Source organism: Sylvia atricapilla, chromosome 6 (assembly GCF_009819655.1).
Source record: "Sylvia atricapilla isolate bSylAtr1 chromosome 6, bSylAtr1.pri, whole genome shotgun sequence".
Classification (NCBI taxonomy): Eukaryota; Metazoa; Chordata; class Aves; order Passeriformes; family Sylviidae; genus Sylvia; species Sylvia atricapilla.
This window is the reverse complement of record NC_089145.1, coordinates 44,097,413-44,122,337: the sequence shown is the minus strand read 5'-3', so window position 1 is coordinate 44,122,337 and position 24,925 is coordinate 44,097,413. Positions and strand designations below refer to the sequence as shown.

Sequence of the window (24,925 nt, the reverse complement as noted above, 5' to 3'; positions counted from 1 at the left end):
GCTCTCTGTGGTTTGCTTGGCCCAGATATGACCAGAGAGAACAAAACTATCATCATGTGAGGCTGGTACCACTGGTAGAAAAGTTCCCCAGAGGGGTTCACACTGCTGATGTTATCAAATCACAGTTTTGCTGTGGGTCAGACCTCCAACACCAACCTCCTTCAAACAGGCCTAGGAAAAAACATGTTTTCGCCACTTGGAGAGAAAGACAACAGAAGCAAAACTATGACAAGAGGCTGAAGATAAACTGCTGCTTTGGATGTTTCTGCTGAACACAGCTCTGCTTGGCTTTCAAACCTGGATTCAAAAAATCATGAGCAGATCAATCTTCTCAGCACAAGGTCCGGATTCTACCTGTGGCAATAGAGTCCATGTTGGAAAGGACAAAGTATTTTGCAGGAGGAAGGAAACTTTTTGGATCTGAGAATATTAGGTTAGGTAAGTGCTTTAGTACTTAAAAAAATATTCCATATTGGTTGGCTTCAAGATCTTAAGTTTACATGTTGCTTTCAAGCAGTCAGATAATACTAGAATTGGCCAACTTGATGTCTCCCTTTAACCTCAGACTGAGTTTCCATAGGTATGAGTGAAACATCTGCCCCCCACCTACCACAAAACATAGCTTGCACATGGAATTCTTTGGAGAAGGCCACAGTCAGGCTTCAAAGACAGCAGAGATCTACCCCTTGGTGTGCTTCTGCGCTAATTTTGAAAGCCAAAGGATGTTGTACTTAAAAGCATGTAACTTAACACATACATAATGATCAAGTGTTGTGAGGCACAAATGAACACAAAGTTGGGAGAGGCAAGTAGTTCATTAAATAAGAGGAAAAAATGAGAGGTTATATCATGTGGTCTCATAGGTGTCCCAGAGTGGCTAGCAACAACATACCCCTCAGACTGAAAGGTTTCAGACTTCAACCCCAGGAGGTACTCTCCATTCACTTGTGGGCTCAAGGGCATCTAGAAGAAGTCCAGTTAGCTGCAGTCTGGGAGATTCTCACTTCACTGACGCATACAGAAACTGGAAGAAGAAATGAAACTTTATCCTAATGATTTCTGCTACTGTCTTGGAGGAGAAGTCCTGGGTAGCCAATCTTTGCCCACCACTCTTCTGTTATGTCTCTTACATAAAGCACAGCCTGTAACAGGAATTTTTCCCTGGTGGTAAGCACTGTGTGACACAATCTGCTGGTGAACTCAGAGCCCCATTGCCTGGGCTCTGCTCCTGTCCCTCACCACTACCCTTTTCCTATGCTGTTAGGCCAACATTTGGGTATATAAACATAGCTCTTCTCAGCCTGGTTGCTGATGGAGAAAAAGAAATCCTTTTTATTACTTGTAGTCGTTGTAAATAGGGGAGAGGAAGACACTTCAATCAGTTGGAAATAATATTGTTGCAAGCTGACCAGAGTGATCAGAATTAAAATGCACAACAATCTTGAAAGCTGGATCCACCTCCTCTAGACCTCCAATTACTTCCTGGCTGCTCTGCCCCAGCTGCTGAGCAGTGACAGTGCCTTTGGAGCTATCAAGTTCCTCCACAGCTAAGTGACCTGTCACATCCTTCACTCAGGGAGAAGAGCTGGGCCCCCTCATGACCCAGCTGACATTGCTCTGGCCTGCAGAGCTGACCCAGCCTTCAGAACTCAAACTTTTCTTCTTTTGCTGACCTCTTACAATAAAATTTTGGAAAGAGTCAGAGAAATGTGGCAGGTGTGAGTTCTTGGTCATTTACCTCACATTTTATGAGGACCCCAAATCCTCTTCTGCTACCACTTTTTGCACATGACCCCTCCTTCTGTAAAATTATTCCACAGTGAACAGAAATAAAAGAGCTGTTTCCCTGGACAGGAGGATGAACAGCAATCAGCTACAAGTAGCTCAGGTCACACAGCACATGCAATCCCCACCACATGCTGCTTCACATGCCTCCCCCAGCACTGCAGAGAGGTCAGCCACCCTAAAGACATCCTTCCCTATTCCCCTCCCCAAGACGCTGCACACCCCATCCCACATGGAAAAGCTGCTGGATATTATCTGACCCTGATTTTCCAGTCCAACCCCACACTGAGAGTATTTCCTGACTCAAGTACCAACTCAGGCACCTCTATGTGGGCCTTCTGTGTCCCACCAGATCTAGGACATAGCCAAATATTCCCAGCAGAAGGTGACAAGGAGTACCTGCTTCCCCAGAAAGCTGCTGCCAGCCACCTGCACCCAGACCTGCTGCTTTCTACTCTGAAACATGCACAGCTGGAAATGCTTAGTGCAAATGAGTTTAATTCATAGAAAATCCCACAGGAAAATTATTATCTTCCCTGTCTGGTAATAAAGGTAATGAAAATAAGTTTGAACAAAAACCTCAAATACCATTCAATGAATAAGCATATTGAATGAATGGACTCCAGGAAGAACATCTTTACCCTCATGACAATCTGCTTCTTGACACACCTTTAGCTGTCAACGAGAATAACAGTTTTCAGCACCCTGAAAGAGGAAATTGAAACTGCAGTTCAAAAATAATCTCCTTATAAATGCTCCTCGTTGATAGTATCTTCGTTTTTACAAGTAGATCTTTCATTGTCTAATGCAAGGAATTCACAACTTTTTCTAATAGAGACACACCCCTTTTGCAGGCTCCTGCTCAGCTAAATGTGGATATTAGCACTGACAACAAAATTGACTTTGCTGCTCAACCAAGGGGGAAACAATCCTAAGCAAGGCATTGTTCAAATCTAAGAAAGCAGCTGCAAAATAAAGTTACAAATCTCGGAAGCACGTCTTGCTTTCAAGTGTAAGTTACAGGTGAGAAATATATCCTGTGTATTAGAGAAGTCAGGTGTAAACTCCTGGATTCCAAGGATTGCAGACTTCAGTTAACTTCTAAAATAGCACAAGCTATAAACACAGAGTATCAGGGTAGTCCTATGCAGTACACTGAGTAGGTACACAGCATAGAAAAGTTCCTGTGCAGCACTGGAAGATGTGCAGCCCAGTTTAACTCGGTTACCCACTACCCAATATTATCAAATAAGTACAAGGTACCTGTCTCAGAAATCAGGTTACATAGACAAGCAATGTCATGCCAGTGTAACAGCAGGAGGTCCAAGCGCTGTGATACATTTGGTTTGAGCAAACAAGGGCAGTCAGGGGATGACACCCAAGCTCTGCGGTTTTAATTTAAAACCTAATTACAAGATGCTGCTTGTTCCTCTCTCTGGTGGCAGAAATGTCCTGACCCCACTGAAGTTAACTCAGGTAATGATGAGGCCCAGTCACAGGTCCCATCACAATTAATCTAATTTGGATCCCACATAAATCATTCTATACAAACACTGATTCAAGAAAACAACTCAGGATGCCCACAGATCTGCAGCTACATTTGCTGCAGATGTACACCAGCTACAGCTACATTCCAGACTCCCTTGGAATTCCCTCATGCCTAACTGCAAGAGCCCTACACTCGGGGCCCCCAGTGCTAAGTTGGGGATGAGACATTTGGTTGAGCCAAGTGCAAAGACCCTCTGAATATTTAAAGAGAGGTTTCAGTGTGTCTGAAATGTGTCATTGAGCCACTTCCCAATACAGATTCCTAGCCCATCTGTGATAGACACCCCTGCATTCTTCAGGGATCACATAATTGAGGATGTGAGGAACCAGCTCCAAGGTCCCCCCTGCATCCTGAAGAGCATCCTCTGCTTTCAGACAATCACAAACACTTCCTTCCCAGCCATGCCCAGAGGTGTGTGTCTGTGGGTGTGTGTATGTAACAACTGGCCCACACCAGCCACCCTGGTTCCTCCCTGGAGCCATATCCCTCCACCCCTTGCATGAAAAGGTCATTGGATGCAGCATCACGCTCACCTTCAGCTGTCCCCAAACCAGCTCTAACTGCAGACTTCAAACCTTGCCTCCTCTCCCTTACACACTGGTATTGGAGGAGGTGATGAAATACAGAGGAATTTTCAGCACTCTAGTTGGCCCACTGTTTCCAATGATTTCAGGATCATGTGGCACTCAGGATTTCCATCCTATGAACTATGGTTATTTCTGGTCACTGGTTGTCAAGGAGTAAGGGGACCCAATCCCGGGGCAATCCCAGAGGGGAACCCTCCACCCAGCACAGCCAAAGGCTAGCATGACATGAATCTGTGTTTTCAAGAGACCGGAGATCATGGGTTTGCCCATCAGGGCGGCCCCTCTGCTTCTGCTTCCTGTCTTGGCAGACATCGCTGAGGGTGAGGTTTTCCCCTGCTACCACAGACATCTTAGAAAAAGAGTGCCAGAGAGGAAAGTAGCAGTGCCAGCAGATAGGATGCCTGCCAAAAAGCACAGACCAGGAGAGGCATCTGTTCTCCAGCATAGTGCCAGCTCAACTGGGCACTTCCTTCCAGCACAAACCATGGCTCCAGACCATGTCTGCTGCTGGAGGGTGTTCCCACACAGTGCCTGAACAGCCCCTCCAAAACTTGTGTGGCCACACAGTTGCTGAGTATGGGCATCAGGAGCACCAGGTGAGCTCATCGTTCACACTCAGCTTTAAATCCCTGGACCATTTTTTTACATTTTTGCCTTAGACCAAAGCTATCAGATGTAAAACAGAAATTGTCCCAAGCACAGTAACCAAGCACTTGGACTTTCTACCTGCCCCACTCCCTATCCCATAGCCACTTCTCAGGAAAGGGTGAGGAGGTAGGCTCTCCAGGACCACAATATTTTGATTTTCTACCTGCAGGGCAACTGCTTCAATCTAGATCTCATCCAGATGTGTGCAGAAGATGCTTCCCATTGAAGCTATCTAAGCAAGGGACAGCATAGCCCTCACAGGCTCCACAGACCCTCTGCAAAGGCCCCCTACAGCCATTGCTGTCACCCGGGCACCCCCTGGCTGCCCTCCAGCCAGGCCCTGCTGTGGCAGCATACTTTCCCACATAACAGATTCACCACACTCCATGGCCAGGGATGCCGGTGGCTGGAAATCAGGAAGAGAAATAAGGAAAACAAGCCATAGAATCATGGAATAGTTTGGATTAGAAGAGACATTTAAAGGTCATTTAGTCCAACCTCCCTGCAATGAGCAGGGACATCTTCAGCTACATCAGGTTGCTCAGAGTCCTGTCCAACTTGACGTTGAATGTATCCAGGGAGGGAGCAACTCTCACCTCTCTGGGCAACCTGTTTCAGTGTTTTACAACCCTCATCATAGGACATGCCTTCCATTTCTATAATCTAGATTGACCCTTCTTCAGTTCCAAACAATTACCGCTTGTCCTATTACAACAGGCCCTGCTAAAGCCTCTGATCCATCATTCTTATATAGCCCCCCTTCAAGTACAGAAAGGCTCGAGAAGGTCTCCGACCCACAAGTGGAGCACAGAGTTTCAGAGGCTTTGCGGCAAGGAAGAAAGCCTGTGTCTTCCAGTCTCTAGGCAGGGAGCAATCCCCACTCTGAAGGTGCTGGAGGGTATTCATGTCTCCTGAGGGTGCCATGAGCCCTGCTCTGGGGAAGGCACGATGCAGGACCCAGACACAGGTGGGATACAGGTAGCTGTGCTTTCAGGCATGAACTTCACCCCCAACAGCCTGCTGGCAGCAGTGCCCTGCTCAGAAAGCAAAGCTTTCAAGAATCGTGGAATATCCTGAATGGGAACAGACCTACAAGGATTATGAAGTCCAATGCCCGTTTCTGCACTGGACAACCTCAAAAATCACACCATGTGTCTGAGAGCATTGTCCAAATGCTTCTTGAATTCTGGCAGGCTTGATGCTATGACCAGTTCCTTGGGGAGCCTGTTCCAGTGCTCAACTACCCTCAGGGTGAAGAACCTTTTCCTGATATCCCACCTAAACCTCCCCTAACACAGCTTCCGGCCATTCCCTTGGGTTCTGTCACTGGTGACCATTGGGAAGAGATCAGTGCCTGCCTCATCTCTTCCCCTTTGTGAGGAAGTTGTAGGCTGGGATGAGGTCTCCCTAACACTTGTCTTCTCCAGGCTGAACAAGTCAAGTGACCTCAACTGGTCTTCTTACAGCTTCCCCTCCAGACCCTTCACCATCTTTGTTGCCCTCCTTTGGACACTCTCTAATAGCTTTATGTCTTTCTTATATTTTGGCACCCAAAATTGCCCCCAAAACTCTAGATGAGGCCACCTCAGTGCAGAGCAGAGCCAGACAATCTCCTTGTGTGGCTGTGATGCTGTGCCTGATGTCTCCAGGACGGGGTTGGCTCTCCTGCTGCCAGGGCACTGCTGGCTCATGTTCAACTTGCCATCGACCAGGACCCCCAGGTCCCCCCAGGACGCCCCTTTCCTCATTTCCCAGGCTGCCTGCTAGCCCAGAGATGACTATCCCAGGTACAACACGGCACTTTTGGAGGCACCTGCTCTAACCCTGACGGCGCGTTTCCAAGCCTGCAATGGGACACATCACACAGCCAAGCCCGGGGGCACCCGGGTCTGTCGGGACTGGGCGCCGGGGCTCAGCTCGTCTGCAGGGACCGACCCTCGGGACCTGGCACCCCGCTGCCCGTCGCCTTCCCCGCCCGGAGGGGATTTCTCCGTTCGCTTCGTTCGGGAGGAGGTGCAATTGGAGTTTCCCAGCAGTTGGGTCCCGCCCCTGCCCTCCTCCCCTTATAGCCGGGCTGCCCCCGCAGCGGTTCCAGACCCTGTGACAGTGCCGGAGAGAGTGACGGGCCAGCTGTCCCCCACCAGCCCCGCCACCCGTGCCGCCGCCCGGGAGCCGCCGCAGAGTAAGTCAGTCAGTGCTCCGTGCCGCCCGCCCGGAGCTCGGCTCTTTCCCCTTCTCCTGGGGCTGGCGTCTCCCGCTTCTCCCGAGCCGCTGCCCCGCTCCCGGCTCACTTGCTGGGGAGCTCGGGGGCTCTCTGCTGGCGGTCTGAGAGTGGGGAACGAGTGGCCGATGCTGAAGGGTGGGTTGCCGGACACAGGGACAGGTTTCAGCCCCACCTTGTAATTGTCAGAATGGGGAATAAATCGGACTGCTGGCAGGACAGCAGCTCCAGGCATATCCCAGGGCTGGGTGCCACAAGAATATGTGCCTGGTAATTCTTTTGTGACAGCTGGGTCTGATTTCTGCTGCTTTTCCCCTAAATTTCAGGGCACAGGCTCAAGCAGTGACTACTGTAAACCATTCCTCACCTTTCTACCCCTCTGTCTTCCAACACCTTTCCCAAAATCCAGATGTAGGGTAGGTATTGGGGGCCGAAGCCAGATCTGGCACTGGGTTCCAAATCCAGCGTGGCACTTCTGCCCTCTCCTCTTTGTCTCTCTTTAAAGGAAGTGGTTTTCCCCCAAACCACAGGAAAGTAATTGTATTGTGATTCACTCAGTTTGGCTACCCTGAAAAAACACCATTTCAGAGCCTGGACCCTGGATGGCCCTGGGCAGCCTCTGTGACTCGCACCCTGCCAGGGTCTCTGTGCCAGTTTCTTCATTGCTATTCTTGCCCTTTTGTGACTGCTTTTTCCTAGTCAGGATGTCCCACAGCTCCTAGGATCTGCCTTTTTGCAGAGCACTGAAAAGCCTGTAGAAATTCCCTTCTATCTTTGTGCAGTAACTCCATATAGACTGCATCAGCTCCTCAGCACAAATTGAAAAATTCAGCCCCAGGGTTAGGATCCTTGGTGTGTTCGAAGTAGAATTTTTTTTTTTTTTGAGGTTGCTGCAAAGCAAGGAAAAGACTTTCTGTGACTGGAGCATATGGCTGATCTAGAAGCTATGGTGCCTCGCTTTGACACCCAAGTTCAGAGCAGAAAACCTGAAGAAACACTCATTCTCCAGAGTATCTGCTGCCTGTCCCCACCAAGGGATTTTGAGGCTTTCCACCTCTGATAAAGCAAATCACAAGGAAGCAGAGAGCTCAGGTTTGGGTTTGCTTCATTCTCTCTCTCTACTAAAAGATGCCTGGAAAGCCAAAGAATTTGAAAGTGCGGAGAGAAGCTCCTGGGGAATTTGTTTATCTTCTCAGTTGCTGTTAGCTTAGCAGTGAACTTTGCAAATTCCAGGCCTTAAAAGAGGGATTTGGCTTTGGAACTCTATTAAAAATCAAAACTCTAGACAGCAGCAGCTAGTTGCTCTTTCAGCAGCAACAGTTAAAAACTATGCTGCTGAGATTTGAAGCAAGAAGAAAAAATTAGGCTATTACAGTGCATTTTCTCTGCTTTTTCTCAATAACAGTATATATATATATATAATTTTCTCTTTCTCTGTTTGAAAGACTCTCACTAACAACAGGAAATGATGGCTTTCAGGTGTGTGTCAGTAATTTAGGGAAATCAGATTCTCATTTGGAAATGACTGCTGCACTGCACAGCTGTGCATACAACCATGCACTACACATGGTTTTATGCTGGTTTAAAGCATCTCTCTCATGCCAGGTGAGATGCCCTGGGGTCCTCTGCGTGCTCTGCCACTGCCATTCACCTGAGTCTCTTGGATTCCCCATCACCCCCAGCCCTATAGGGGTGCCTGGTGATGCTGAGACTCATGGATTGAGTCCACTGGGGAGGCTCTGCTCCTGCCTTGGCTTCTTTACTGGAGAAAAGTTTTGTTTTTCCCTCAGCTCCCCATTAGGAGCAGAACGTGGCCACCATCAGGATAGTGCTAGACCACAGATTGGATGGCAAGTGTCTGACAGGGGTCTGCAGATAGGACTGTGGATGTGAGCAGCACAGTCAAGGGTCAAGGTAAGGCTCTGGGTGGCCCAGCTCTTCTACAGACTGTGATTTCCCAGGCAGAGCTAGGTGGGAGCCCCTGGATTCATGGTGTCTCCATTCAGTACTTAACCCAGACGACAAAAATGGTAGGAAAAAAATCCCTCACCTCCTAGGAGGGCTCCCAGTTTGCAGAGATTGGATCTGGCATCTCTGCATACTCTTTGCTTTGATGAATTAGCAGTTGGTTTAGGTGTCAGCACATGGTCTGAGGTACATTAAATTCAAAATGTCTGCACTGCTCTACTGCTTCAAAGATGGCTTGGTCCAGTGCAATTTTCTTGTGTGGGCAGGGATAACCACTTTTCCTCAGGGAATTGATGGGGAGAGACATGGCTGATGCAAATGCAGGGAATAAACTTTGCTAGATAACTCTGGATTTCTGAGAGGCTGTGGGAAAGTGGGAGATACCCACTTAAATGAGACATAAATCCTCATGACCTAGGATATCAGCAGTCTGGAGAGGACCAAAAATCTAAACAAATGTTTGTTAATACTGGCAGCAGCTCAGGAAAAAAAGTGAAGAAAATGTTCAGCAAAGAATTTCAGAATAGGGATAATTAATAAGTCTTCCCCTGAGTGCTCTCTGGCACACCATGAGCTGCTCTCTCACCCAGGAGATCATTCTACATGAAAACTGTTTTTTTTGAGGAGGAAAAGGAGAAAATGGGAAGCCACTGTGCCCAGAGTCCGGGCTGGGTCCTTCTGTGTCTTGTCTCTGCTCCAAGTGTTTCCCTTGCCCTTGCAACCCACCCCAGAAAAGCTCCAGCTCAGAGGTAGGTGCTGTGATCAGCAGAGAGCTTGCTGTATCCCACTACACTACACCAGCAGTCACAGCACCACAGTCCCAGTGCTGCAGGGTGTCTGGACAGGGTGGCAGAGGATGCTCTGTGAGCTGTGCTGCTCTTCTGGTTCAAAACCAGAAGCTAAATGTGCTATGTCAGAAATAATTGAAGCTAAAGGCTCCCCTGGCACAAACCATGTTGCCACGTAACAATACTGAGGATGACGATGATAACAGTAAATTAGTTTTAACACTGAGTTGGGAACAATATCAACTCTTGACCTCAAATCCTAAGACTTGAATTTGAGTTCTGTGCCTGGGAAATGATTTAGCATTTCTCCTGCTAAAAAAAAAAAATAGGAGCCTGCTGGAATTTTAGCAAGCTTTGATTTGTGAGAAGAAAAAGGCATAGAGGAGCAGCCAGCAACCATCCAAGCCAGAGCCAAGTTCCTGGCGTGTCCTGTCTGCTGCATTGGGCAGGAGCACATACTGATGGAGGCAGGAGGTGCAGTGCTAGTAGAGCATCTCCTGCCTGAGGCCCCCACATGTAACCAGGACCACCTCCTTTTAGCTGTGTATTTCTTGTAGAAAGCGTTGGCAAATTTTTCTATAAGTTTCTTAAAAGCATTTTTTACAGCAAGAGCTTGGCTATCTAACAATAACGAGAAGAGATTGTGTTTGGTACCCCTTGACATTAGGACTGGAGCTGCATTTCAAGGCAGAAGTGGGAGCTTGGGTTTACTGATATTTCCTGCTGCAGATACAAACATAGGCTGACCAGCAGTGGCACATGATAATCACTGGGCAAGAGTTCAAGTGTGCCAAATGTGAGAGAGCATGGCAGCTTTTGCATTGACAGCCTTACCTAGGTGCTTGAGACTTTTTGAGCACTATCAGGACAAAGTTCTGACAGACATTAAAAACTCAACTTTTAACCAGCTTATTCCTTCCCTTATGGACTCTTGTATGTGTAGTGTCACTTTGATGTTTTTCAAAGATACATTGCATTCATCTTGGCATTGAAGAAGAACCAAAACTGTTTGAAGTCCACCTTTGTGATCATCATTCGTCAAAATGAAAGACCTTAGCCCTTTGGAAAGGGAGAATTAGTTTCTTTGGTTAGAAAACAAAACAAAAACAAAAAAACAACCAACCCAATAATGCTTTGTTTGAAATAATAGGAGAGAGATAAAGGACTCAGCTGAGTCTGACTCTGTGCTTGAAGAAACAGGAAGGAAGGGATTTGGCAGAATTAATCTAAACACAGTGTTGTATTGGGAAATGCAGGTTACGAAAAGAGCCCTACAAAAATTAAGAAATACCTAATCACTTACAGAGCATGGCTGTTGCCATGATTTTTTATTTGGTTAGTTGGTTGTTTTTCTGGATATTTTTGTAGTGGAAGTGTAACAAAAAATGAGCTCTTTCCCACTGTTTTCAGGATTCTAGTGGGGCATCCTGACTAGCATAGCTGGAGTGAACTGCAGGGAGTTTCCTTCCCCCTCCCCTCCTCAGTCAGTACATGTGCTAGGGAAAGACATGGGTGCACAGATTCAGCCATGGCACAGCTGCTGGCTAACCTGGGATTAGCTCAATTAGTTAAGAGTATGGTGCTAATAGTGCTTTGGTTGTGGGTCCAATCCCTGTATGAGCCATTCATTTCAGAGTTGGAACTGGTGATCCTTGTGGGTCCTTTCCAGCTCAGACTATTCTATAACTCCTGTCAGCTGAGCTCTGGTGCTCAGTCTCCCTTTGCTTGCTCATGCAAGCAGAACTCCTTCCCAAATGGGCTTTCATATTTGCTGTGTTTAGAAAGCAGTAGCATTACTAATCTTGAACACAGTCTGGCATCCAAAGCTGGGAGGAGGAAAGCTCTCAGCAAAGCCAGGCTCTCACTGCTTTCTGTACCACTTAGCTACTACCACTAACTTGATGCTTCTAAGCTCTTCAAGCTGCCAGGAGCCAGCAGGACAAAACATGGTTAGAATGAAAAGCCACAGTCTTCTAACCACTTTTCCCAGAAATAAGTATCACATTTTGTATCAGCATGACACATATCAACATTATAAACTTAACAAGGATATTTGAAGATAACCACATTGTGGCCTTATAACTGAAGCCAAATTCTTCATTTATTTAAAGTCTAATTTTTCTGCCATTACTCAGTACAAGAAAAGCAAAACTTGCCTGGGAGTTCTTCATACAGATGTGCTTCAGACTCCTAGGAAGTCACTTTAAATAAAGTGTTGTTAGAATAAGGATTGGAAACTATCAGTCTTTATTTATTTACGGACATTGCATAATTATTATCATTATAAAAGTGGTTATAGTTATGCAAATAAATATTGTGCAATATGTTGAATTATAGAGGAACATAATTCTAAATATGAATTCTGAAAAGAAGTTGTAACAACAAGTTTCTGTTAATTATTTGTAGTGTAGGAGTGTTGGTGGTAAGGTAGGACTCTGCAGGATCATGTCTGTTTAAACAAGGCTAAACTATGATCCTCATGCCTTTTTCCCACTTACCTTGAGCACAGATCAGGAAAAAAGGGCCCTGAGTAAGGTGGGAATTGATCCTGATGCCATGTAAGAGTATGAGAATTTTGTGGTTGCTTTGAAGGCACAGGACATTATCCCACCCACATCATTCATGTGCCCATCCATGCTCATGTCCATAGTCACACAGCATCCCATGGGAGAGCTGGACAAGCTAAAGGTCTCAAATCAGGACATCTGAATTGCCCTTAGAATGGCTCTTTGATTTGCTCTAAATTAGATCAGAGAGCTGCTTCCATTCTCTGCATTACCTGGGATAGTGTTGCTCCAGAATTCTCCCGTGCTCACACCAGACATGTAGCATTCTCCATGTTGCCCACACATATGCCTTGCCACACCTTCTCCTTGATAATTTTTTTTTCCTAACTGTTATAATCTGACCCTTTCCTTTTTTTATTTCTCTGAAATTTACAGGCTAGAAGGAAAATGATGAAAATGTTACCTTTTTTCCAAAGTGGTCCTTTTGGAATACGCAGTGGATCAGAGGGTTGCATTGATGCAAACAGGCCATTTGAAAATAATTCAGCATCAGTAGCTGAGCAAGTCCCTGCCTGTCCTGAACCTTCTGCAGATGAAATCTGGTCCAGAGAGGAGAAGATGAGAGAAATGCCGGGGGCAGCCTGCAGAGCTTCACGTGCCTCTTCCATCACGAGCAATGAGAGTTGCATCTCTGCCGGGGACAGCCCTGAGAAAGGGAACAAAGGAATAAAAGGAATGCTTAAAAGTGCATTTAAAATAGTTAAAAAGACCAAGCCACCCAGTGGTAAGTACTCCTCCATCCTCCTTGCACCACTTCATGGGCCATAGTTACCTCTCAGGGGGCGTATGAGGCAGGGAATTGTCCCCTAGGGAGACAGGTACCCATAGATCAAAGTGACTTTTCCAAGAAGCCTGGGGAAAATTAGGCTGAGGGAGACATGACCTCAAGTCCTAGTCCTTTAGTCCCAAGGGCACAGTCCTTGAGGAACTGTCCATTTGCAGGTTTTCTGTCCAAAACAAAACTTATTTCTACTTCTCATGGGGGCACAGAGAACTGTGGGTGTGTGCGAAACCAATGTGTAACTCTCAGCTCTGTTCCTCCATCTCCTTCTACAAAGTTTCATTGTTTTAGTACACATTATTTCATTTCCAGAAAAGCCTTTACCTGTCCAATTGACATCTCTTTCTCCATGTGTCAAATGCTTTCCCTAACTGGTGGTTTTCCTTCTTGGCCTTGAATTTGCTGCTGAAAACAGGCCTTTTGTACTTTTGTTCTTACTGCTGCATTGCCTCATCCCCAATGTATTTTTTTAAGCAGCCAGATTTTTTAAAGCGACTAGAATTGCAGAAAATATTCCAGATGAGATACCACCAATGTGTGGTACAATATTTTCCTATTTTCCCATCTCAACTGGATATTTTTCACTGAGTACCGTCCTGGAGTTTTAACTGACATGTTCACTATCATCTCTCAGTAGGGGATTTACTGATTCTCCAGGTGTCTCTCTTCCTCCTCCATTTCAAGCTGATACACATCCAGCTTGCAGCAGAAAATCATATTTGTTGCTAAGTAACTTCTATTCTATTGAATTTGTATCTCGTGTTTTGTGCCATTAAATTTCAGCCCATTTACTATTCAAGTTATCCCATTGTTCCTGTAAAATACACCAAGCCCTCAGTTTCGATAATGTCTCTGAACTTTTGTGCAATCAGCAGATGCCAAAAGGGCACTCCCAGCTTTTGTGCCACAATTTCTGAGGACAAATGAAGTAAGATGAGTTTCATGAATAATGTAAGCTTTCTCCACCCAGGGTCCTCCATGCAAACATTACACACCTAAGAAATCTTATTTTGAGATATAACTTTGCATTCTTAACTAATAATTTCCCAGGTTTCCCTGTCTCAAGTAACTGACTACTTCAGATAAGACAGTTCAATTGTATTTGTCTTGCTTGCTAAATGTGTCCTCCCAAACAATTTCATAGGTCAGGTTGTGCCAGATCTATTTCTGGGAAAACCCATATGGTATTTCCTTTAGCATGTCTTTAATTACATTATTTCTAAAGCCATGCTTCTGACTTGAGATCATATTAATGACAAGGGGGATGAGCAATAACTAACTAACTAACTCCACAAGGCTAAATTCTGGAAAAAAATTATAGATGGCTTATGAATAGCTGTCCATATGCAACACACTGTTGATGGGTATTCAAATTTCCATTGCCCCACTAACAGGCAAGCTAGAAATAATCTGATCTTTAAATAAACAGATTTTCTATAGGGTGTAGGAGCCCAAGAACTAACATTCTGGAAGTATAAGCATTTTTTTAAAAAACATTCCAGAGCCATTATTTTTTATAAAACAGAAATCTAAATCTTCACTCTTGGTTAAAGAAAGGCTGTTCTTTTTTTACCAGTCAAACAAGTCATGGATCTCCTTGGAGAGCAAAAGCTTTGTGATGCCATTCAACATCTGTTTGTCCTGGAAAAGAGCCTGTCTAGCAAAAGTGAGGAAGGACTGAACAGCAGTCAGAAAGACATTGAATCTGTCTATGAAGTTCTGAAGCACAAAGTCTTCAGCACCTTGAAAGATTCTGTGCTGCTTGCAAAAACAAACCCAGACCTACTGCAGCAGGCAGTGGAGGCTTTAAAAGAGCAGGAGAAAGAAGACCAGAACTACATGTCAGAGAATCCACCTGACCAAAATATGCAATTTAGACCTAGAAAATGGAAAGAGCTTTGGATGGCTACAGTAAAGGAGTCGGTGGAGGCTCGAATGAAAGACACAAACCGTACTCCTAGAAATGAGAACCTTTCTGCAGTTGGCCAGAACCTCCTGCACATGGGAATGACAATGAAAGAAGATTTGACAGTGGTTGCCAAGTATATTAACAAGCTATATCCTCCTGAGTTTAATGTGTTCAGCATATATGCAGAACTCTACCACAATTATTTTGCCTCGCAGGCAAAGAAAAATGCTGAGTCTCATCTGGAAGACAAGGATATTTACCTTCTTCTCTCATGGGTGCACAACTTTTATCCAAAGTAAGTGGGCTTTTATGTTTACCCCTGGCAATCAAAACTGGCTCATTGGCTGCAAACCCAGGTATTTGCTTGATTTATGACTTGGTATGACTGTAGTGCAGTCCAGCACCTGGCTAAGTTCTGATATTACTGATGATGTGCTGATTTACACTCCTTGCCAGAACAGCCAGAAGGGACACACTCAAGGCTACTAGTCTGTAAAAGAAGGACTGTTCCACCACTCTGGCTTCTGAGCAACAGACATAGATGCCTATGTTATGGGCTTCATTTGTGGGGTAAATTGGTCAGGTTCATGGCCTTGATATCTATTCCAGTTAGACATGGGCTCACTCTTGGAAAATTTGGAAATTTCAGCCCTTTGTACCAGAGGGTGGGCAATAGATAGAACAACCTGAGATGCAATTATCCTGGGCATGGAGGATGTTGCTTAGCTGTTACCCACAGTCTATGTGTTCCTCACCTTTAGGAGAGCCAGGGTTGCACCCCCGTGCGAGGACACCATCAGCCAAGGGTCCCCATAAACCCTGTTTGTTATCAAACTGAAAATACTGCTTTTTATGGCTAATAGTGCTGAATGGCAAATTGAGGGCTTTCACTTCCTAGGTGGAAACCAGTAAAGACACCAGCAATGTTTCTTCTGTTCTGAAGTCATTCAACCTTCACCTCCAGTTTCCTTATCATGTTTCACTGATGAGTATAATGATTCAGTGTTGATCCCGGAAGTTTCCCCCATCCAGTGTTGTGCTCTAGGTCAGGATATTCAGGTCTGAACCAGCCCATGTTTGAAAGTGGGCAGTTGTGAGCAGTAGGGCTCAGCCAGAGCAGCTCAGCCTAGCACTGGAGACAATGTTGGCCAGATAGCAACTGCTTTGAGAGCATTACCAGAGGCCATGTACAAGTGTCTGCTGAGGGACCACCTCCCAGCCATCAAACACCAGCTTTTCACCTGCTCACCTCTCTGTATTGATGGAGAGAGGTCATGTCCAGGGGCTAGACTCCCCTGCTTGCTTCAGGTGCCCCACCCCACCAGAGCACAGTGACTGGTACTCAGGAGTCTGATAGACCATGACTCCATGCCCAGGGTTGCTCATGGTCCCACCCTCACAAGTCTCACCCCTGCCACATATTCACTCAGCTTCTCCAAGTCCGGTCTGGACTAAGGACAATGGATATTTCCATCTGTTTTTTCACTGATATCCTCAAGAAGTGTTAGTGATTTGCATCAACAACTGTCTTGAATTACACTGCCCTTGGAAAATGCAATTGTTTGGCTTTTTTCATTCCAGAGACATGAGAAAAGATCAGGCTTTAGCCGTGGAGTTGGATAAAGTTAAGCTTGGAAGCCTTTTGCCTTCAAGTCTTAGCAAAGAGCTTGAAAATAAATACCTTGACAGTGAAGAGGTAAGAAGGGTTCACTCACTCATCTTCTTCCTTTCACTGCTCTCATATGACTCCTCAGAGAAGCTGTGACTTGTCCTGCACTTCTTGTGTGACTTGTCACACACTTTTTCACCAGTGAGCCACACATCCTACACACCCTTCCAGGGAGAAGCAAAGGTGTGTGTTTGTTGTTGGGGAGCAGGTCTGCTAGATGGGACTTGCAGAGCAAACTTCTGCTTAGCCCTGGGAGCCATAAGAAAAAAACTGCTCAGTTCCTGTAAATCATGTGGTAGGAACAGAGGGAAAATCCAACAGCAGATATTTATGGGCAACTTTCCAATTTTCCGATAAATCTCCAGAGGGATTTATGATCCCTCTCACAGGAATCTCTGAAGGATCTTGGATTACTCCTGATCTCTGCAGAGGTGCCAGACTTTGCATGAGTGCAAGACATGGAGTTCTGGTCTTGACAAATTTGTTTCTTTGATGGAGAATCGCCTGGTCTGCGGAAAGTAAAAGTTGCTCTGGTTTTTGTATCACCTTTCCCTTAATGGAAACAAGGAGCCACTTTTACAGTACTCCCATAGCTTAGTGTTTTTGGCACTTGGGGCTGGAATTCCCGGAAAATGAGAATATGAGTTCCAAGTTTAGATGTAGTCAGTGATGGTTTGCATATGGGAGAGGCAGTGTGAGGTCTGCAAAGTGCATGAACAGGGTGCTGGGGGATCAGCAATACGTGCCAGGCACTGCACAGACTATTCCCAAAGCTTCACTGCAGCACAGAGGGGTCAGAGAAGAGAAAACCTGGGAGCACTTTGTTTCTGTCTCCAGCTGTTGTGTGGTGTCAGAAGAGCTCATGAAAAAGGATTGCAAAAGCAGGTAGCTCTGAGTGTGACAGACACAGTGTGTGGTTGGGGGAATTCGGGCTCTGGCACATGTACCTGCTGCAACCTTCCTACCCACTGCTCCCCTCCCTGCCCTCCTGATCCCCCTGATATGGAGGTGTGATGGGACCTTCACTCCTACCTTAAAATACTTAACTCACTATTGCGTGAGGTATTGTGAGGGGGTGGTCCTTGTTGCTGTGAAGTCATGGATCAAGCATCTCCTAACAAGGAGCCTTTATTTCCCAGCCAGGGCTGAGGAAAAAGTCTGCTGAGCCAGGCAAAAGGTGGGTGGGCAAGTAAAACCTGCAGAAGGCAGGATCTGTTGCATCCATGTTGGAGTAAATGTCATTGTTCTTCCTTCCCTAAAGGTTACTGTCAAAAATTCACTGAGCAGATGTTTAGATAAGGAAATCCAAAGATGGAAAGAAGACAAGGAACCAGAGAAGCTAAATGGGCATTTTCAGAGTGAACTACTAGGAATAATTGTTATCCAGGTAATACAGAGCTATAAAACAACTGCATCCTTTACCTGCTTAGGATTTGAGACCAACTATGGTCAATGCAGAAAAAGAAAAGGCCAAGTCACTTGTGTAGAGTGGTAGCAGAGGTGGGTGGTACAGGGAGGCTCAAAATCATGGTCTGTTGTGTGCCTGGTGTACCATATGATGGAGGCAAATGCCTCTATGAGTAAAACAAGAATAAAAACTGCCTTCATTCTGCTGTGCAATTTCTTCTGCATCTCCAGCAGCAGAGAGACAGGAGATAGGCTCAGTTGATTGAGAAATGGGGTGTCTGTTTCTTCCTCCCAGGGAAAGTGTCACAGGCAGAGCTGCCCCTTTCTCTCCCCTGGCCTGCAGAGGATTAGTTGAGTTTATTTTTTAAAAATAAACCTCTCATATGTTGAGGTTGTTGTCATTAAATTGCTTATTTAAATGCAATCTAATGACATTAAAAAAAAAACCCCAAAAAAGAAACAAAACCAAGTGTCAAATTGCGTACTTTCTCAACTGTTTTCTAGATTTTCTTCATGCTCCTTCTGAACCTCCCAGCTAAGTATAGCTGCTCTATATGGTCCCTGGCTCAGTTGCAAGGGGAAATGCAGGAGAGCTGGGTGCAGTTACCTCAGTAAAGGTTCTGCAGCCTCTTTACCCAGCAAATGTGGCCTTTTTGGAGCAGGCAACATTTAAACTTGATCTTGTTTGTTTGATAGAGTATCTACAGCAGCCAGAAGCGAGCTGAGGACATCAGCAAGGCCACGGGTGAGGAGCTGTCCCATCGGCTGCTGAAGGAGCTGCCAGCCTTTCTGAGGAGGTGAGGTGGTAAGAGGCTGTGGGCAGCAGGGCTGGCCAGCACCAGAGCAACCACTCAACCACCTCTCCTCTTCCTATCTCACCTTCAGCTACAGGGATGCCTTTGAAGACTTCAAGGAGAAAAGCAAGAAGCACAGATACTACAAGCCTATACTGATTGCAAATATTAACAACTGCTGGAATTTTAGGTAAGGGTCCAAGAGAAAAGGTTTTGCTCCTTCCTCTGCAGGCAATGTATAGAGGTACTCCAGAGTGAGCAGAGGTAGGTCCATCTGCCTGCAGAAGGTTTGGAGACCTCTGAATTTCTCTCTCCCTCCTCTGAGGATAGACTTTTCTGACCTGGCTGGTATTTTCTTGCAGAGAATACACGGAGAAATACATAGCAGAGAAGGACGACAGTAAAGCTGATATCCTCAGCATCCTCACTGATATTGAAAACAGTGGCTTTGATGTGCTGCTTCAACAGCTCTTTGCCCAGCTGAAGGTACCATATCTGTGCCCCACACCCTCCTGCCCCATGGCTCAGCTGACACCAGGGCAGGGCATGTTCTCCTGCCGTGCTATCTGTTGCTCAGATCTCTGATTCAAATCAGCCAAGTTCAGAAGGGACAGGATTGGTCCTAACCTGAACTGCTGCTGGAAAAATTCCACTAATCTCTCCTTGAGCTGCAGGCAAAATGGGTGCAGTGACAAATGCATGACTGTGCAGGTGAACATAAAATCTGCTGATCACATCTGAGACCACAACTACAGCAGGAGGAATCTCAACCTGCAGCTGTTTGCTCTCCACACTGTAGGAAGCCATCAATAATGGCATAAACCACAATTACACAATTACACAGCTTTTGGCTTCCCCATAAAGATGACCTGAAGGGCATTTTTGTACTTTTGGCTTACTTTTTTTTTTTTTTTATTGTTTAAATATATGTGTAACACAGTCTTTTCAAGATAAGCAGTTTTGGTGGAGGAAAAGGAAGCGTAGGAGTCAAGAATGTTCAGCCACAATCTCTCCTGCTTGCTCTGTAGAGCCTTTTAGAAGGCATGAGAGAACAGGGGTGTGGTTTTTTTCATTTTTTAATTTACTGTGGCTGAGAAAAATTATGATTGAAAACATATCATAAGGATTTATTTTTCTCCCTGGTGGTACCATAATTCTTTAATCAGACAAGACAGTGAGGGAAAAAAAAAAAAACAAAAAAAAAAAAAACCACAAAACAGAAATAATAAAAACACCTCCAATATGAACCTTTCAAGCCTTTGGTCTTCTTCACGATGAGGAATCAACAAGGGGACACAACCCCTTGTTCCCCTGGCCCTATAAGGCATCACCACACACCCTGGCACAGGACTACACACCCTGCTCTCACTACATGGGCTACTCTACATGTAGAAATGACAAATATACATGTGCATAGAATTTGTTTGAGGCAACTTAGCAGATTTTCCTTTTTTTCAGCCAATGTTCAAGAAGTTTACAGAGAATAAGTGGGACTCCAGCAGTGAAATAATGAATGAGATCATTAAAACCACCAGCAAACATATTTCAGACTTCAAGACCTTAAAGGACCCATTTTACCATGTAAGTCTGAAAGGAATATTAGAGGGATTATGGGGTGCTCAGACTGTATTTTCATCTCTGATCCTCTGTGGCTTGACTTGCCTTGATCTCTGGTGGGCTGGCCTGGCATCAGGAAGCCTCTCAGGCAGGGTTTCCATCAGCATGCAGTTTACCCAGATTAGGCACATAGATCTTAACCCTCCTCTGACAGAAGCAGACTCCTGCAGCATTGCTGCACTGTTTGCAGAGCAAATCACCTCTGATGTTGAGAAAGTGCTTTAGAGACCACCCAACATATGGCTTTATTTGCAGATTTGGTTTAGCAATCTCGAAATACAGATACAGATGCCGTTGCATTGTGGTTCAGTCTCATTGCTCCTTTGGTTGCTTTAGGGACTGGAGGAGGTGGATGCAACTGGGACAAATCCCAGAGAACTGAGCCAGAACCACATCTTCACTGGTGCTGGACTATATATGAAATAACATAATATAAGACAATATTTGATTTCCTGCCTTTGCCTTTTTAGTAGCTGAAACCAATGATGATGTTTTATGTGTTAGAGAGAGGAACAGGAAGAGCAGCGTGAATTCCTGTTTCTCTGGAATACTGTTACTCCTCTAGCACATGGAGATCTTTTCTGTGCTTTAAACTCTTCCCAGAAGGAAACAACACTTGGAAATTCCCATAGTTATTAGAGCACAAAGAAATTTCCAGCATCTAGGATGTGGTGTAACCAGTCTTGGGAGGTTGGCAGCTAGGGTTGTTCCTGCTGTGTAATCAGCAACAGGCTTTGGTGGGGCATGTCTCACAGCACCCAGGATGCCTTTGTCATCCATTCACACACATGGTTTGTTCTGGCCCCAAGCAGAAGAGAGATGGATGATGATTCCCTCCTCTCTTTCCCACCAGGCTATTGTTGAGAAGATCCATGCCCGTTTGGTTAAAGAGTACATTGTGAGGCTGCTGAAGAGGAAGGTCAGCCTGAAAACTCCAGCACAGCAGCAAACGCTGGCCCAACACATCTCCAAGAATGCTGCTGACCTGGAAGCCTTCTGCACCAGCAATGTACGTGCTCTTGCCACGAACACGTCAGCACAGGGCACAGACACAGTGAAAAACAGGAAAATAATTCTTGGAACTTTTGTTAACCTTTTCAACTCAGCTTAATTTCCTGAAAGGCAGGACCTTAGGTATAAAGAGATCTCGAAGTGCCTGTAGCCAGAATGACTCCCCTGTTAGCAGCCTGCCCCTCCCTGCTTGGAAGATTTCATCTTCCTTTGTCCCATAGTTAGTTTCCTTTTGAAGGTTTATATTAATAGGGTCAGAAGACCTAAACAATTTTTTCCGGTTTCGGTGCACTGTCCGTGGTGTCTGGGTTTCCTCTCACCCTTGTTTTTCCCCACAGTGCAGCTTTTAGGTCACCCAGGGGCTAAAGCAGGCAGTGTGGGGTCTGTGGTATGCAAGGAATTTCTTCATGAGAGCCATAGCTGGAACACCCCTCTCTGCACATTGAGATCATCTACCTCCTTCCATGCCTCTAATTTTGCCTGCAAAAAAATCTAACAGCAAAGCCAAAACCTGCCCTCCACCACCCCATGCACTTTTGACTGGAGAAGGAGCAAGTCTGAGTTTCACATAGAGGGGGTAGGAGGTCAGGCAGCTGCACCTTGGAAATTCCAATGGCCAAGAAAAAGCTCCAGTTGGGGCTTCTACCTGATTTTGGCAATACCTGGGGATGCTAAAGGCAAGCTTGTTTTTGGAGCTGGGGCAGAGCAGCACGTGGCAGTGACTTATCTGGGCCATCAGACTTTGTACACACACCAGGCAATGCAGAAACCCCAGGAAAGGGAAGTGAGCAGAGAGAATCTGGGAGGAATTGGGAAGTCAGCAGAGATATGTGGAAGTTTCGGTCTTAGGGCAAACCACCCACCACTTATGTAAGAAGATTAAAAAACATCAAAAAGCTGATCCAGTTTTTCCAAGGCTGCCTCAGGCAGAAACACCACTGAAAACAATGAGGCACCTAAAATCACTGATGTGTTCTTTCCACTTGCCAGGAAACAGCCTCAGGAGGCAACTCCTGGGGTTGGGGGGTGGTTTGCACCTCCATGATGTCCTGCTAACCACTTTCTCTTCTCACAGGGATCTCAAGCCACATGGCTGAATTCAGCACTCCCCAAACTGGCTGAAATAATCCGACTTCAGGATTTAGGTGCTATTAAAATTGAAGTTGCAACACTCGCCACAACATACCCAGATATCCGGTAAGAGATGCTGAAACAGAATTGCTAATACTCTTAAGGAATTTTAATTGAGCCAGAAAGCAGTCAAATATGAATATAGGTGAGGTTCATATAGCCTGAGCCTATAAACCTGGGTGGGAGCTGCCTTCCAGGGTGTGGCAATCCCAGTCCTGTCAGAAAGCAAAGGAAGATATGAATAAAAGCCTATTGATATATTCCAAATTCTGACCTGATTTTCTCCTTTACCTTGGAGATTTCCTTCCCTACCTCAAACATCCCAGGACAGTGCAGGGTCTTGTGTAGGACTGCCAGATGCTGAGCTGGCAGCCACAGGGGACATCAGCATGTGGCACAGGGTGGGAGGCACATTCTGGTGCAATGGCCCTGATATGTGAAGGTGTGTGGGAGGAAATAAGACCTGCCTGTTTGTTTTTCCACAGGAAAAGGCACCTGGAAGCATTCCTGCACATCAAAGCCAATTTGTCACGCAGTGAACTCAAAAGCATCCTGGGCTACTTGGCGGACAGCACAGCATCCACACAGCCCAGGGCCCCGCTCTTCTCCAACATAAACGTGTCCTAGACCAAGGCATGCCTTGGCACTGCCCTGTGCTGGACTGTGAGGTGAGCTGGGGATGGAGACTGTCCTCTGGAGAAATGCACAGCACACACTGCCACCTTTTCCTGTGGAAAGTGCTTTGTCCCAGTCTGTGCTCAGCATCTCTGTGGGAATCATCCTCCTCCATGTGGGGCTGGGTGCAGGGTGCACCCATGGGAGGTGCAGTGCCCACAAGGACCGGAGCTGCTCCTCACACCAGTCATGGATTCTCCCTGAGGTCTTCTTGGTGCCACCACATTCTCTGCCTGGACACTGCCCTGGTGCTCTAAACTCCATCTACCCCTCAGAGCACCACAAAGGCCACATCAGAGACCAAGCAGGCACCACCAGTGTAGCTTTTTGTCTTCTAAGGAAATTAAGGAAGACAGAAACTGGAACCAAAATTAAGAGATGTTGGAAAAGTCCCATGTGAGCATGCTTGCAATCCATCTGCCTTCCCCAGAGCTGGGCAGGGCAGCTGTGTTAGGCTGGTGGGAGAGGGCATGAGGTTTGTGGTGAGGAGGAGCTGCAGCTCAGCCATGGCAGGGCTCCTGCCAGCCCCCTTGGAGCAGCTGCCTGCTCTGACCTAGGGCAGCAGCAGTGCCCAGGGCCTTGGGGTGTCCAGTGGAGAACTGGCCTTGGAGAGAGTGTGCTTCCATCACCTATGTGAGGTGAGAACACCTGGGCCCCTGGCAGCCAGCCCCTCTGCAGTGACCCCATCCAGTGCATCTGCGCAGAGGGACTCCTGCTAACAGAGGCTGGGAGCAAGCTGCCTATTGCAATGGATTGTGTGGGCTAAGCCACCATCTAGTAAGCACTTTGGGTATTACTGAAGTCCTCCTTATCAAAGAGATGATTTTTCAGACCCCATTAACAACACGGGCTTTGAATAAGGTGTGGAATGGTCTCAAATGCCATCAATACATACTGAGCACTCTATATGTGTCACTGTTCTCTTGCTCACTCTTTCCCCTCTTGCCATGAGGTAGAAACGACGTGAAAACACAAATGGTCTCTTGTGAAACTGTTTTGTTTCTTAAAGCCCAGTTTTTTTGGGAACCTAATCACTTGCCCAAACAACACTGTGTATGTTTGGAGACCTTTCCCTTCTGTTTTCCTCTATTTGAACTTTTGTATCAGTCTCTGGAAAGTTAGTCCGGAAGGAAGATGCCTGATGACTGTGCAAACTATATATAATCTATTTATATGTATATGCAGTATATCACTGGTGTATTTTTACACCCAATTTTATTTTTTCTCAGTTAGAGATACTAATTTACAATGTTTATAATAAACAGCATTCAAATATGCTAGAAAAGTGATTCATTTATTCTGTCTCGGGCTGTTGTTTCCTGTGTTGCCACAGCTATGTCCTTCAAAGGGCCATTTCTCCCAGCCTGCTCTGATGAATATCACCCACTGGTTCCAAGTAGAGGGTGTTGCTGGACTGCAGACTGGCTGGAAAAGCATTGCTGCTGTCCCTGTAAGACATTCACTGAGCATGGTGGGCTGCTCACTGGCAGTCGCCACTGGCACATGCTCAGAGGAGTCTTCTGCCAACAGGTCCTGTGGCAAAATTGTGGCCCAAGTGAAAAACAGTGCTTTGGTTTTTGTCTGCTGCCTGGCCACAGGCAGCACAAATCACCCTCTCCTTCCTTAAGCACACTCACACAAAACTTATATAGACACATGGGTTAAAAAATTATTATTTAAATACTCGTCTCATCTACAGTTTAAAGCCAAATGCCAAAATGATTTCTGACTGTGCTGAGCACTCATGACAACTGTCATCTATTGAGTAACATTTTCTTTCCCAATTACTGAAAGGTCATTTCATTACTATAAAAATAC

At 45.9% G+C, this 24,925-nt stretch overlaps 1 protein-coding gene across 1 annotated transcript; it reads left to right on the top strand.

Moving 5' to 3' along the window:
• Nucleotides 1–6,668: 6,668 nt before the first annotated feature.
• Nucleotides 6,669–24,390, top strand: LOC136362846 (tumor necrosis factor alpha-induced protein 2-like). The gene is made up of 12 exons (XM_066321737.1): nt 6,669–6,751; nt 12,489–12,837; nt 14,471–15,098; nt 16,385–16,499; nt 17,734–17,859; nt 18,576–18,676; nt 18,765–18,863; nt 19,036–19,159; nt 20,132–20,254; nt 21,144–21,299; nt 22,377–22,498; nt 22,918–24,390. The coding sequence occupies exons 2-12, from the start codon at nt 12,501–12,503 to the stop codon at nt 23,057–23,059; spliced, it is 2,073 nt and encodes a 690-aa protein (XP_066177834.1). The 5' UTR covers nt 6,669–6,751; nt 12,489–12,500; the 3' UTR covers nt 23,060–24,390.
• The last annotated feature ends 535 nt before the right edge of the window (nt 24,391–24,925 follow it).